We start from the raw sequence: 15,744 nt of genomic DNA, 5'->3' as shown, positions 1-15,744 counted from the left end.
GTGGGCAAGTAAACTCTACCACCACCAGTAAGTGAAAGTTACCGCCAGGTAAGGTAGCAGTCAATGCCTAACTTGTATCTGAACAAAAAAATAAAAACGGACAAAACAGTACCGGGTTATATTAAGTGCAACGACCTCTAACTAGGTACGCAAAAAACAGGTCAGTGTATCTTTGAAACTACACATTTTTCTGGAAATGTAATAAACAACAGACACATAATATTATGTAGTTGTCTACAAAATTTCATTGAATTTGATTGATAAATGTTTTAACAAGATGCCAAATATCTTTAAAACAAGAGTGAATAGGCATCTTCTAGTAGTAAATGCGTCCCATCATAGACCACATCATCATTTAAAATCTTTTATTGTAACATATTTTGTTCTAGCTTTACCTTTTATTTTTTTTCTCTTTTTGTATTTGTATAATAATCATCTAGTTCGTGTAAGTGGCACTGCCGTTCAATTAGATGTAAAATAAAATAAATAAATAAATAAATAAATAAATCACTTTCCATCAGGTGTGATTGTTGTCAAGCGCTTGCCTATAATGAATAAAAAAAAACCACTACGTTTGTGTGGAAAGCGCCAAGGAGCGCGCTAGGTTACAAAGGCTTATAAACATAATTACCATAGACAATTGAAAAAAAATCATTTTTGAGGATTTCTCTTATATTAAGAAGTGTTAGATATTTTAAAGAAATCTAGAACCACCTAAATATTTTGATCACTGTAAATAAGTAAGGTAAGGTCACTGACCTCTCATGAGAGCCGCTTCCGAGGCACCGCCATCTTGATCCTGACCTGACAACAACCTCATCGCGAATGAAGACACATGAAATACTTAAACTATAACTTCAATAACAAACTGTTTGTGTCGGCTATAATGAGTCTTATTTATACGAGAATAAGTAGGTTATCCTTTGGTTATCGCCGCGCATGTGACTGATAGCCCGGCGGTGAACAAAAGATCTTAATCATTGGTTAAGTGCATAGTTGTTTACCATATTTAGAAATGAGCATTTCGACGACATTAGATATTGCCTAGAAACGGAAGAAACAGGAAACTCATCGCATTATTGACCCGAGAAAACTCTCACCATTCTCATCTCATTCAAATACATAGAGAGAGAGAGAGAGAGAGAGAAAGGAAAAGTTTCCCAAATCTAAATAAATAAATCGATGCGACTTAACCATGCGGCGAAAATCTGTGCCTGACTCTTTATTCGCTGGCAAAGAATGCGCGTGCGCAACTGACCCCTGGAAGTCAATTGAAATATATTTCTTCGTTGAAAATAGGCTTTAGGTCACCTGCACAGTAAATAATAGAACTTGTGGCAGCAGACCTCATACAAAAGAAGTTAGTAAATCGGCTACAACTAATAATAAGCATATTTTTATTTAGGTATTCTTAGGATTTCATCATATCATAGCATCATAATAGTATTATATCAAAAAGTTTATCAACACCAAAACAAATCGACGTTTGGATATATTTCATAACAACTGATTAAAATTGACCTTACCTGTTGCCACTGACTTGTAACTATTATCGCTGTACGAACCCTCACCTCTATATTTCATATTAAACTCGTCAAAATTAATACTTAGGTATACCTATCAGTTCTTGTTATTTTTTTTGTATAATTAGCTAACACGCATATGTTATATTAATTTATAAGGTTGGTTACGTTACAATTTTACCGGACACTATTTTCACTGAGAAATAAAAGAAGACTGGTTAGTAAATATTAATATCTCTGTTATTAAGTTCTATGTAAGTACTTCAGTATATGTATTACGTTATCGGTTATTTTGCAACAGCCCAGCCCAGCCCCAGGATCAAACGAGACGTTGACGCCAAAGAGAGTATTGTAATTCACGTCAATCATACTCGTGCGTTATCATGCATCTTTGTGAAGTGAAACATATTCTATTGTGCAAGTGCACATACCTACTTATCCAAATAATGATTTTTAAAACAGCTACCAAATTCAGTAGAAAAATCCAAAAAATTACTTCTGAACATACATTTTTAAGCAGTGAGGCTGCAGTTTTATTTGTACTAAATATGTATGAAAACTCATTCCAGAGCTGATAATTGATTCTTGATTAAATTATTCTTATTCTTTACCTACTAGATTATTCTCGCAACTTCGTCCATGTGGATTTAGGTTTTTAAAAATCCCGTGGGAACAACACCTCATTCACCCAAATCGGCTCAGTAGTTTAGGCGCTACGTGGAACACACAGAATCTGGATACAAACATACATACATACATAGACTAAATTCATAACCCTTCCTTTTGGCTTTGCTGTAGTCGGGTAAAAACCATCTCAAAGTCTCGACGTGATAATGACCACAATTGTCGAAACTTGAAAGAGTTCAAAAGGAAATTATTAAAATAATAATATTTATTATTCGGCATCCACAATTATTTGCTATAATGGACAGTTAATTTATCAAACAATGTTTATACCTTATCTATATTTGTACTGGCTTAGGAGATAACAAATTTAATCCTATATTAATAAGGATTAAAAAAATTAGTAATAAGCTACTGAATGAATAAAATGTAGGTACCTAAACGCTGTAAGATAGGTACTATTGGTGTGGATCCTACTTATCTTTGTCGCCGAGTCCAATAAAGATAGCTCGTATTGAGTGAACTGATATAATCAAAAAATAATCATGCTTATACTTTATACGTAGATACCTACTCGTATATCGGCAGTTTTTTATAAATTCTTTGGCCGCGTTTCATATCGGTTCACATGATCTTAGTCGCACCTATTGATACAATCTGAAAGAAATTACGCATAAGTATCATCATTTTTAGCCTTCTTTATCCGGATCGTACCAAGATCCTGTTACTAAACAGCTATCCATCCGCCGTCCGTCCGTCCGTCTGTCTGTCAGCGGGCAGTATCCCATGGATCGTAATAGGTAGAGTTGTTTTCACAGTGTTTATAACAAGTGTAAATTAAAAATTTATAACACCCCAGACAAGTGAAGGTTACAGTAACTAGAAAAGAGCTGATAACTTTCAAACGGCTGTACCGATTTTCTTGGATTATAGCTAAGGATATAGATATTTCTTGGATTATAACAAAAAAAACTAAATTAAAATCGGTTCATTAGTTTACGAGGTACGATGCCACAGACATATACACAGATACACACGTCAAACTTATAACACCCCTCTTTTTGGGTCGGGGGTTAAAAACTGAAAAACCATGTAGTTTAGAATTTATACGGTGTCTTGAGTCAAAAGGTTTTAAAGTTCGATAATACACATTTTGTGTTCAAGTTAATCAAAAATTAATTAAAAACATGAATAGCTTCTCCAACATATTATTGCAATTAAATATTATGGTTAAAAAAAAAGATTCCGACGAATTCCTTCCTCCTCCTTTTTTGGAAGTTGGTTAAAAAGCGGTGATATGCTAGCGTTTGAGGAGTTCTGAGGTTCGATTCCGGGCAAGCAGTTTCATTTACATAATATAACATGCTTTAAAAGTGAAGGAAATTATCGTGAGGGAACCTGCATGGCCGGGAGTTTGCTCCGTAATGCTTTCAGAAGTCTGCCAATCTGCCAATACACTTAGCCAGCGTGGTGGACTTCTCATTCTGAAAGTAGAACTGTGCTCAGTAATTTGACGACCTGATGAAATATGGGTAGGTAGTAAAACGGCACGTCTTATAAGGTGGAGTATCTATACTGCACCTGCAAGAAAAAGCTTGTGCTATAATCATACAGCAGTCATAACACAGAATTTTAATAAATAAAATTGGAACTAAAAGTCACTTTAAACCAACTAATTTATGTTAGATATTAATTAGCGGATCCTTTAAGGCGATAAAAGTATTATTTTAGGGATATAATATAATCTCTACATTATCTGCTTTAACCAACTGGATATTATATAAACACTCCGACAAGCTATAGTCACTGTTATTGTCGCTAGGATGCGTGCCACTTTGCTGCTGTGGGCCTTCACGTTGGCTGTAGTTACAGGTACTTAGATGGCATATTGGAATTGGAATTTCTACTCCACGGAGTAGGATGGTCTACTCTCACAGTTAGTAATAACGTAAAGTGTGTTTTTTCCATATAAATTTACAAGTATGCATCAGACCATAGAATGTGTAACGCGCGGACCGAGTGGAGTGCGACGGAAAACGTTAATATGGTGGTGAATAAACGAGTCAGGAAATACACTTTACTCACATAACATGACTGCCTAGTGCCTACTTCGGAAAAAACTACTTGATTAAATCAAGAAATTAACTATATTTTGGTAGTGTTACGATGTCGTTATATAATTTTTTTTTCTTTTCTTACCATAAAGCTCCACTATATCATGGCAGCTTTATTGCTACTACCATCTAGCCTATGGGCTAATAAGTAATATTAATCTAGCTTAAACTTCTTATGAATATTTCTAAATCTAATTAACAGTCCATTAACTGTCCTTAGTTTATTCTAAAATGCTTACAGTTCACTATGTTATCGTGACCTATATAAAATTGGCTAACATTTATTGTTACATGAATAATATTGAGTATTGGTTGTATTTTAAATTCACACTCAGTACCTGCAGTTTATTGTAATGGTTTGCTCATTATAGCACCGCTCAGCACCGCACAATAAAGTATGTCACAGTCAGACTAAAAAATCTGTGCAATCCGTACTTTTAAGTTAAACATAGCGAATGTTCGGGACGCGTAGTAACGAAAGTAAATTATACATCACTGGATTTAGGTATACTTATTCTTAGTTTTTCACTGCTATCACAGGTCATTGCTGACGATAAGAAGATCGCGTATGATGTATCGCTTACGCATTTCTGCGAGAAGTTCTATTTTTTTATCGTTACAAGGAAAAAGAAACTAAGTAGGTACAGAGTGTTTTCTGAAACCGTAGGGAAATCGTTAAATAAAAGGAGATACAGAAAAACAGTTTTCTGAAAGCCTCATCTTAAAAGCTAGATAATCCATTTATGAGCAAATACTGGGTAGGTAGATATTCATATAATGCACTCTCAGTGTTTTATAGACGAATAAAATAGTTAAACGAAATGACCTAATGTGCATAGTTAGTATATACCTAAACATTACCTAAATCCTTTCACCATTTTGTACAGTTTCTTCTGTATCTTATATTGTTCCCCTAGAGTGAACCACAAATTCACGGTTTTCAGATTTATTCCTTTACTTGTGCTTAAAGACCACCTACCTGCCAAATTTTATGATTCTAGGTCAAAGAGACCATATAGGTTTTCTTGACAGACACGACGGACGGACGGACGGACGGACGGACGGACAGACAGACAGACAACAAAGTGATCCTATATGGGTTCCGTTTTTCTTTTTTCAGGTACGGAACCCTAATAAACATGAAATATAAGCAATTCATTTTGTTAGTGACAAAACAAAATGGATATAATGTCTGAAATAAATTATATATTTTATTTCCAGCTAAGCCCCCACCCCTAGGTGGCAGGATAGTGGGGGGCACGGTGACCAGCATCGACCGATGGCCCATGGCCGTCTCCATGTTGTATTCCAGAACTGGACTTCTTTACTTGCAGGCCTGCGGGGGCTCCATACTCAACAATAGAGCTGTCCTTTCTGCAGCTCATTGCTTTGTGTAATGATATTTTTTATATTTTTAAATCATAATACCTACTTAGTAATATGTCATCATCGCATAAGTATTTCTTTTGTATAGCCTATAGCGCTTAGCTACGATTTTTTTTTATTCACCTTGACTGCCATCTCACCTGGTGGTACTTAAGTGATGAGTGCAGTCTAAGATGGAAGCGGGATAACCTGGAAGGAGTATACAGGTTTTTATTAAACCCATACTCCTTTAGTTTCTACATGGCATAGTACCGGAACGCTAAATTGCTTGGCGGTACGGCTTCGCCAAGAGGGTGGTAACTAGCCACGGCTGAAGCCTCCCACTTATATAGAACTACCACTAATAAAGATGCCTAAGTACGTACCTCTTTTGATTTGAAGGTACCTCTCATACCCGTGGAAATGGAAACCAGAAAGGCATTTTATATCTTACTGATGCGAATCAGAAACGAAAAAGCAAGTCGCTTCGTATGTGTGTATGAAATGTCGAACGGTGAAAAAGTGAGAAAAGGACTACGTCGAAAAATTTCTGCGTGCAAATCTTCGGAATAATAATGAATTTATTCTACACCGATTCAAATACAAACACAGAACCATTGAAGGCCTTATGGATTTAATATATCCTGTAGGATGGTGCAAATTGATTGTTTATGTTGTAGAGGTGACCAACCAAGACATTGGCGTATGCGTATGGGTTCTACTACGGCCAGCGTTGGCGGTGTCGTCCACAACACAGCTAGGATCATCCTCCATCCCAGCTTCAACTCTCGCACAACAGATAGTGACGTGGCTATCCTTCGCACCTCCAACACTATATCTTTCAACAATAACGTTCGAGCGGCATCAATTGCTGCGTCCAACCTAAATTTGCCTGATGGCACAGCAGTGTGGGCTATCGGATGGGGAGCGATTTCTGTAAGTTCACAGTACCTATCATTAATGTGAATAGCGGGCCCATATCACGATTAATATGATGATTTTGAATTATTATTGATATTTCGACTCAGTTACTTGAGTCTTTGTAACGCGACGGGATTGCTGTAGCTTATTAACTTTTGTCGCTTTGACAGCCAACAGGCTACAAATTTTTAGACGAAGTGCTTGCAATGTTACTCCCACAACCAGTTAAACATGCACAAGTAACTCAGGCATTTCGATTCATGATACCTAATAGCCGGCGGGCTTTCCAAAGCGTGAAGCAAAGACAAAGGCAGTTTTCGGGTCCAAAACGAAACCCAAGTTGATCACTTACCACTGCTACCGACCAGTTTTGCTTAACTTGTGTGATCGACTTATACGCGTCGAAGTAACTAGCCTGCACCACCCTTGCAAAGGCAATTTGACAAAACCTGTGAGCTTAAATTAAAAATACCTAATGGTAGTTACTCACTCATTCGTCCTGTAACTGTATCGGGCTTTTTGCCTCTAATCATAAATGTGTTTGATCCTCATAAAGTTTTCCTCCTTTCAGTCCGGAGGTCTACCATCGGAACGGCTTCGCCAGGTGCAAATTTGGACTGTGAACCAGGCAATCTGCCGGGAACGCTACGGTGCCAGAGGCCGCACCATCACCGACAACATGTTGTGCTCCGGCTGGCTCGACGTCGGTGGCCGCGACCAGTGCCAAGGGGACTCTGGAGGCCCTCTCCTACACAACAACGTGGTCGTCGGTGTCTGCTCCTTCGGACGTGGGTGCGCCCAGGCACGTTACCCTGGCGTCAATGCTCGCGTGTCCCGATTCAGTAATTGGATACGAGCTAATATGTAATTCTGAACTATGACAAACAACATTGATGGAGGCCTTTATAAATATTTACATTTACATACTTATACTTTAAAGTGTTTCTCATGACTGTTTCTTCGATTTAACATAAGATTAATAAGTTATACGCGCTATTACCTTTATTTATTTTTTACTAGCCTGGCATACGTTGCAATAATGCAACTTGCGCCACCTTTGATGGAGTACGTGTATGTCATAAAACTAACGGGGAAAGAAAACATTGTGAAGAAACCCCAATACCTGAGAATTCTCCATAATGTTCTCAAGGTGTGTAAAGGTGTGTGTGGTCTGGGCCAGCGTAGTAGAAGCCTAACCCTGTCTAATTCTGAGAGGGCGGCGCGGCGGCGATGGGTTGATCATAATGATAATAATTTAAGAAATCCTTGTAAATATTATACGAAAAAATAAAAAGTTGAAACTGTTTAAAACCTGAGTATCATTGGATAGTTTTTTTAATTGATATCGTCCAATCTTGTAGCTTAATCCAGAGCGGGGCCGCGGCGAATAAAATGCAAATCTGAAAATCCTCTTTGTCAGAAACTGCTTGCTTATCTTTCTCTCCGCTTGTATCATTTGATCTGTACAATAATTTCATCTTCAAGTTTCTGTACGTATTCGAAGAATTTTGTAAGACCATAAATTATACTAATTGTTCAGGATTAGAACTTTGACGACGGGCAACGATTCCTGTCAGAGAAAATTTGGGAATTTATAATTTCAAAATTGGTTCTGGTCTGTTGGGCCTTAGCTTTGTCAGAGCCAGCTCGTCTTTAAAGGTGAACTTGGCGATCTCCTAGGGTGCTCGAGTTTGGTGGGTGGCGTTATGGCAAGGGTATGGATGGGACACTGGGTAAGTAGAGTTGATAGGCTAGCGCGGGCGGATATAGCTCTCGCGTCTCTTCATAGCATAGCAAAATAGCAACACAAAAAACCGTTTATGTACGAATCGGATCACATCGAATGGTTCCGTACCATCCTACAATATGCACCTAACTCTTTAATGCAGAACACTGCAAGTTAGTGAAGGAATGCACTATCTATATTATGTGATTTAGTAAATTCATTTTAACACATTTATTTTTATGATTTCAACAAATTCACGGTTTTTTGGATTTTTTCTTTTGCTATAAGACCCAAAAAAATATTTTTACTATATATCCATAGCTCTGAGCAGCTAAGCTTGTAAAGTTAAAGAAAATTCCATGCTCAAAGTCAACATTTTCTGTTGGTTCTTGAATCTAGTAAATACTACGTATTTTACTTTACCGACAAAACTTATGAGAAATCAAGCTCACTTCAAAAAGTAAAATCAAAGTATTTTTTAATTAAAGTAAATAAAAGCTCGATCAATTTATCCAGTTAAAATCATAATGTTGTATTTTATATACTCGAATGTATCTATATCGATTTATCGATAAATTGCTATGAAGATAGCAAATAATGATACCTAATACTACACACAAGGGTAGGTACTGGTTCTTTAGTATAATTTATAGCCATGATAAAATATGTTGCTCAAGGATTGTGCAGTAGCTATAACAGGTGTACGCCAAGATTATTTTAGTTCATAAAGAAAAGATAATATAGGATTACCATTCAATGAGAGGTAAAAACCAAGGGCAAAGGTAAACCCAAATAAAGATCGTCCATCTTATTCCTCAGCACCAGACCATCACTGAAACAGAATATTCCTTATGATATAAAATGTAGCTTAGAATACAATAGAGGAACTGTCCACGGATTCCATTCCGTTCCATTCCATTCCAGTGTAGACTGAAGTTCCATCCATCTATCCATCCATCAGCCTGTATGCGTCCACTGCTGGACATAGGCCTTCTCAAGAGCGCGCCACCAAACACGGTCCTCCGCCTTCCTCATCCACCCGCTCCCCGCCACCTTCTTCAGGTCATCGATCCAGCGGGCAGGAGGTCGTCCCACACTGCGCTTACCCGTACGCGGTCTCCACTCCAGAACACGTCTGCCCCATCGGCCGTCGGTTCTACGAGAGACATGACCTGCCCATTGCCACTTCAGCTTGCTAATCCTTCTACACTGAAGTTAGTTTTTGAATACTATTCATTACTGCAAAGTAGAAAAAGAGGCCCAGTGTGTAGCGGTTGCCACATTCGCAAGAAGATGTCGCTTCTAAACTCAATCAATCAACAACGCTCGAAACACGAACCCCAGCCTGATAACTCACGACCTACGCCTAGATGGCAGCACGGGTAGCTTAATTGGAATACAAGGAGAGAAAACACGCAACTTTCAATCGCATTGACAGAGCGTTTACCAAATTGCACTATATATAGAAGTTTCAACGCATAACCGTCGGCCCAGCTGGCGCTACCGAGCACAACACCGCTCGGTTGGGAAATTTCCCTATTGCTACGGTCGAGCACACAGCCACAGCTCCCGTACAAGTGTATACCTAAATTATTTCAATTATTCTGGTTCTGTATACCTAATAGCGTCTAATTTTCTAATGTTTTAAGCAAACGAAACTTATTCACTACTTTGGTATTTACTGAGCTGGCTCAGTGACCTAAAGAGGATCATTATTATCCCCTTTCAAGAAGAGCTGCCCCGGCTCACGACACTACCCGCCTTGCGTCACTTAGCTCTTCTCAAGCTCTTCTAAGGAGTTGCCAGGATTTTAAAAGCCTTATCGATTGATCGGGCACTCGGTACTCGTGGCGCTTTCATCCTATTGAACGAACAATGTTCGCTATTTTTCAATACTTTCTAAACTAAACAAATTTTTAATCACTACCCTTAATATTAATGCGAAAGTGTGTTTGTTTCTTGTTTTTCAATCACGTCGCTACAGAGCAACGGATGGACGTGGTTTATTGTATGGTTATAATAGTTAAAATGGTAGAGACCTAAAGAGTGATTTGAGCTTTTTAACCTTAGAAAATAAACGGTTCCTGCCAGGTGACATGCAATTTTTCACATGCATTTGTCTTTTAATCAATTGACTCGCACTTGGTCGATTTTTATCACACTAATATTATAAAGGAGAAAGTTTGTATGTGTGTGTGTGTGTGTGTGTGTGTGTGTGTGTGTGTGTGTGTGTGTGTGTGTGTTTGTTACTCCTTCACGCAAAAACTACTGGACGGATTGCGCTTAAATTTAAAATGGAAATAGATTATACCCTGGATTAGCACATAGGCTACTTTTTATCTCGAAAAATCAAAGAGTTCCCACGGGAATTTTAAAAAACCTATATCCACGCGAACGAAGTCGCGGGCATCAGCTAGTTAGTTTATATTTCCAAGTCGGACCAATTTAGGATATTGTTTTCAAAAGTGCCAGATAACGCACTTTAGATTAAAAAGATCACACTAATATTATAAAAGCGAAAGTTTGTGTGTGTGTGTGTGTGTGTGTGTATGTTTGTTACTCCTTCACGCAAAAACTACTGGACGGATTTGGCTGAAATTTAGAATGGAGATAGATAATATCCTGGATAAGCACATAGGCTACTTTTTATCCCGGAAAATCAAAGAGTTCCCACGGGATTTCGAAAAACCTAAATCCACGCGGGCGAAGTTGCGGGCATCAGCTAGTACTTAATAATTTTATATATGAACCAAAAACTCTGTAAAAATGTAATATCTCAGGCTTTAATCTTTTTACAACTTATTTTGATAGCACAATATCTATATAATAGGAAATACCCAAAACACCTTGTCAAATTTAGATTATGAGTTTAATTTTTTTATTAAAGGATTTAGATGTGACTATAGTTGACTCGCCCCGACTTCGGATGGATGGGCTTACGTAACTATTCCATAAGCAAAATAATGCATTCATATCTGTTTGAGGAGACAAAAAAAGTACTGTTATGGGCTCTAATTCGAAGATAGTACTTCCTCCAAGTAAAATTTTCAAAATAAACCTATTTAACTAGCTCATGACTATAACGCCGCCGTCCGGGTTTTTAAAAATCCTGTGTACCCTTTAATTTCCGGAATAAAAAGTAGCTTATGTCACAATCCAGGTATTTGACTATATCCATACAAAAAATCATGTCGATTGATTGCTCCGTTGCGGCGTGATTGATGGACAAACCAACAAGCAAACTCACTTTAAAATTAGGTAGTGATATACAGATATCGTCCAACTATTTTTGGAAACTGACTCGGGGTCATACTTATTAGGCACTTTGTGTTATACAAGTAGGGTTCATACCTGTAAAAGTTATAAACCAGGACAAGGAGCTCAAAAACCCCGTATGTTCGTACGCAAAAGGCGGACATCCATATTAATATTACAAATGCGTGTGTCTGTCTGTCTGTTTGCTGGCTTTTCATGGCCCAACAGTTAAACCAATTTTAATGAAATTTGGTACAGAGGTACCTTGTATCCCAGAAACTGACATAGTGAACTTTTTATCCCGCAAAATTAAAGAGTTCCCATGTGATTTTCAAAAACCTAAATCCACGCGTTCGAAGTCACGGGCATTATCTAGTACCTCAAAAATTAAATAAATAAATTTTTAGATATTATTTTTTATTTTATAAAGCAAAATACCTTAAATTTTGGGATTAAGTGCTATTTAAAAATAAAACAGCCATTATCTCTTATCATTCAAGAAACAAAAACAATTTTCTCAAAGTTCTGAAATTATCCCAAACTAGGACAATTCCGGGGAAACCAGGACCCTATGTACAAGGCCGTTAAAAAACAAGTTGTTAATGGATTATCCTGGCTATCTAATAATGCATGTGCGAATACTCACTGTTAGCGAAATGTTAGTGACATCACCGTTAGAAAGATGATTATATTTTATCAATACAGTATTTTCTAGAAGTAGGTACGATATAAATAGATAATCAAATGATTTACTATGGGATTGATTATCTAGGATTAATAGATAATCTGTTTCATGTTCGGGAATATATAAAACCACTGATCAAAATAACCATCATCACTCTTGCTCGCAAAGTAGGTAAAGATGGGTGCCACTTCTCTTTTACTAGCCTTAGGGTTAGCTGCAGTAGCAGGTACGTTAATTTTTTCTTGTCCTTTCTTCGTCATTTCATAGTTTTCCTTTCAAAAATACTTATATAAGGAATAAAAATTCGTTACTGTGAGTGAAAAATAAATGTTTTGTGTAAGTTCAAATAACAAAATATACTTCTGCAAGAAATGAGGTTGTTGAATCACAACTTTATGCAGTTCAAAAATATCATTGCGAATACTTTTTACATCGGACCTTTTGTGGTGGTTTCATTTACAAAGTTTTGTACAAACCGCGATTAAGATGAGCCTTAGAGCGATTACGCACTCATCCGATCCGAGTCCGTGAAACTTCGGATATGAAAAACTCAGACCGAACTTGGATATTGTTTACGTACTAATCCGATCTCTTATCCAAATCCAAGCTATTCAATGGGCATCTTTGAAATGTCTATCTACGTCATATTATGTTCGCGTTAAATCCAAAGCACATCCGCAATATTCTCACAGATGACGGAGAGTACTCGGATGATGGAAGTCGGAGTTAGTGCGTAAGCTACCTACTATACAAATAGTTTTATAACTACTTCGGAACGTATTTTCATGGATTCGGATCGGATGTAGTGCGTAATCGCCCTTACTGACACAGTAGGTACTGATTATGCTCAAGCATTGCTCAGGTTGATTATTTGATATTTTTTTACTTTCGTAAAGCTCGGGTGTCACGTTTTTTATTAAGTCCAACTTACAAGCTTTTATTTAACTTACCGTGTTAGTATGTGGTCAAATCTAGCAACTGAATTTTAGATCAGTTCCCCTCAACTTCTCAAACCCGACCTCAAAGGAGCACATACTAATATAACTTCGATGACAATGCATTAGGCATTAGTATGATACCATGGAGGTGGTCTTATGATGGAAGGTAGACATCATTTCTTTCGATTTCTCGTCATCGTTTTATTTATGATTTTATAAAAATGTATTTTGTTTCACAGCGTCTCCCACACCCGAAAGGATTGTCGGAGGTTCGATCACAACCATCGGTAACTATCCTATGGCTGTTGCCCTGCTCTACTCCTGGAGTGGATCGGGAAATTTCGGCCAGGCCTGCGGTGGCGCCATCATAAACAACAGATGTATCCTTACTGCTGCTCATTGCACCATGTAATATGATATCTAAATTAAAATTTATTTCATAACATTGCTGTTAGGTAATATCCGGGAAAATGCAATAGATTTTTGAATGAAAGATAACAATCAAATATACAAATAACTTATACTATACACCATTGAAATAGATGAATCAAACACATGCTGAACATCGGATCATCAGAGTATTTTGCATCTATTGAATGAAGTTAGCAATTATATTATAGTGAACTAACTTTTTCCTGAAACTTCATCCCCGTAATTTTGAGTATTTAAGTTTTCTTAAAGATCTCTTTGGAGTCTCTCAAAATTCATTCTTAGTTGGAGATCTACATTATGGAAATATCAGATAACCTACACGCAAATTCTCAAGTTTTTTAACCCAAAAGTTTTCTCACGTTTTTTTTTTGGTTTAAGCTTTACGTACTAACGTACTGAGTATTGACATGTCAATATCAGTCAGTTTGATCCAAACCGCAACCCAAATAATCGCAACCCAACTATTGGATATACGAAAAAAATATTCAAAACCCGAATCCATTATAATTGTTTCGAATGAATTCCGCTTGCAATTTGTTTCGATAGATTTGATTCATAAAGTCCAATATCCTTGTTTGAAACTATTGGCTATTTGAAATAATTTTGTATCCATATATCTATAACATAATGTAATAATAATGCATATCCATTATCCATAATATCCACTTACGAAATCTAATATCCCTAAAAGCCCTAACGTAAACTAAATCGTTTTCAGCGGTGACGCAGCAAACCGCTGGAGAGGCCGTGTAGGCTCCAGCAGAGCTAACAGTGGTGGTGTGGTGCACGTCCTTAGCAGGATCATCAACCATCCCCAGTACAATTCGCGCACCACCGATAACGACATTGCACTCCTTCATGTGCAGCATGCTTTCTCCTTCAACAACAATGTTCGCGCAGGCAGCATTGCTGGTGCCAACTACTTCCTAGCCGATAACACACCTGTCTGGGCTATTGGATGGGGACGTACTAGCGTAAGTCGAGTTCACTACTTACCCTTTTATGATTACCTTAGTGATGCCCGTGACTTTGTCAGCGTGAGTTACGGTTTTTTATAAATCCCGTGGCAACGTGTTTGGGTTTTCGGGATAAAAAGAAGCCTATGTATCTCGGCGTGTATTTAGATTTTTAAACATCCCTTATACAATCTTGTGTGTTCAGTAATTATGAAGGGTTACCATAATTTGTAAAACAACTGCTGGTTTTTAAAAACAGCTGACTATATTATTCAACTGACAAACCAGCCAGGCTGATTGGATATTTAATATTTTAATATTGGTAATTTTTTATATAAAATACACTTTTATCTAAAATGTTTCAGTTCGGTGGCGCAGCATCTGAAGATCTTCGCCATGTCCAAATCTGGGTCGTCAATCAGGCAGTATGCAGGCAAAGATATAACGAGTTACGTCTCACTATCACTGACAACATGTTGTGCTCTGGCTGGCTTGATGTCGGAGGTCGCGACCAGTGCCAAGGGGACTCCGGCGGCCCTCTGTTCCACAACAGAGTCATCGTCGGTGTTTGCTCCTGGGGCCACGAATGCGCTCGTCCTCGCTTCCCTGGCGTCAACGCTCGCGTTTCCCGCTTCGCTAGCTGGATCCTTAATAACCAATAAATTACCTTTAATGGATGTTGAAAAGAGGCTACAGGCGAAAATTATGAGAATTTTTCTATAATAAAATTATTCAAAGGACATCATTTTTTATTATTTTAATTCACTGATTTATTTCCCGTTCAAAGAAGCAAAGCACCACCAGTAACACCATGCAATTGAATAAATATTTAATTTATTGAATTATTGTTTGTGAACACTATTAATAAATAGAATAGATTTATTTTCAAAGCTCTAGCTTGATCTAGCTCCCCACACGCCCTTCAAACTAGGACCAATCCGGGGAAACCAGGACATATGGCAACCCTGTATACAAGAGCGTATTAATAACAAGTTGTTAATGGATTATCCTGGCTATTTGATAATTCATGTGTGAAAATTCACTGTTAGCGTGACATCACCGTTAGCAAGATGATAATATTTTTATCAATACACTACGGGATTTTTGAAGTAGGTACGATATAAATAGATAATTAAATGATTTACTATGGGATTAAATTATCTAAGATTAAAAAATAATCTGTTTCAAGTTCGGGAATATATAAA

General features: G+C 37.5%; 3 protein-coding genes across 6 annotated transcripts in view; 2 read left to right on the top strand and 1 right to left on the bottom strand.

Moving 5' to 3' along the window:
• The window catches only part of LOC123870097 (solute carrier family 12 member 6), a 346,267-nt gene that overhangs the window by 86,881 nt on the left and 243,642 nt on the right, over positions 1 to 15,744 (bottom strand). The gene's annotated exons all lie outside the window — the stretch shown is intronic.
• On the top strand, positions 1,539 to 7,443 carry LOC123870508 (trypsin CFT-1-like). Its single transcript, XM_045913845.1, has 4 exons — positions 1,539 to 1,896; positions 5,483 to 5,654; positions 6,307 to 6,562; positions 7,119 to 7,443. The coding sequence occupies exons 1-4, from the start codon at positions 1,794 to 1,796 to the stop codon at positions 7,413 to 7,415; spliced, it is 828 nt and encodes a 275-aa protein (XP_045769801.1). The 5' UTR covers positions 1,539 to 1,793; the 3' UTR covers positions 7,416 to 7,443.
• LOC123870426 (trypsin, alkaline A-like) lies at positions 12,376 to 15,244 on the top strand. The gene is made up of 4 exons (XM_045913737.1): positions 12,376 to 12,439; positions 13,391 to 13,559; positions 14,302 to 14,557; positions 14,905 to 15,244. Exons 1-4 carry the CDS (start codon positions 12,391 to 12,393, stop codon positions 15,199 to 15,201), a joined length of 771 nt encoding a protein of 256 aa, XP_045769693.1. The 5' UTR covers positions 12,376 to 12,390; the 3' UTR covers positions 15,202 to 15,244.

Source organism: Maniola jurtina, chromosome 2 (genome assembly GCF_905333055.1).
Source record: "Maniola jurtina chromosome 2, ilManJurt1.1, whole genome shotgun sequence".
Classification (NCBI taxonomy): Eukaryota; Metazoa; Arthropoda; class Insecta; order Lepidoptera; family Nymphalidae; genus Maniola; species Maniola jurtina.
The sequence above is the reverse complement of the archived record's forward strand: the minus strand, read 5'-3'. Positions and strand labels throughout refer to the sequence as shown.

Bases quoted from the DNA above. Each gene is read 5' to 3' on its own strand.
- LOC123870508 (XM_045913845.1), top strand. From the start codon at position 1,794: ATGTATTACGTTATCGGTTATTTTGCAACAGCCCAGCCCAGCCCCAGG. The intron at 1,897-5,482 runs GTGCGTTATCAT...TTTTATTTCCAG, and splicing joins AATTCACGTCAATCATACTC to CTAAGCCCCCACCCCTAGGT. The intron at 5,655-6,306 runs GTAATGATATTT...TTTATGTTGTAG, and splicing joins TCTGCAGCTCATTGCTTTGT to AGGTGACCAACCAAGACATT.
- LOC123870426 (XM_045913737.1), top strand. From the start codon at position 12,391: ATGGGTGCCACTTCTCTTTTACTAGCCTTAGGGTTAGCTGCAGTAGCA. The intron at 12,440-13,390 runs GTACGTTAATTT...TTTGTTTCACAG, and splicing joins AGGGTTAGCTGCAGTAGCAG to CGTCTCCCACACCCGAAAGG. The intron at 14,558-14,904 runs GTAAGTCGAGTT...AAAATGTTTCAG, and splicing joins TTGGATGGGGACGTACTAGC to TTCGGTGGCGCAGCATCTGA.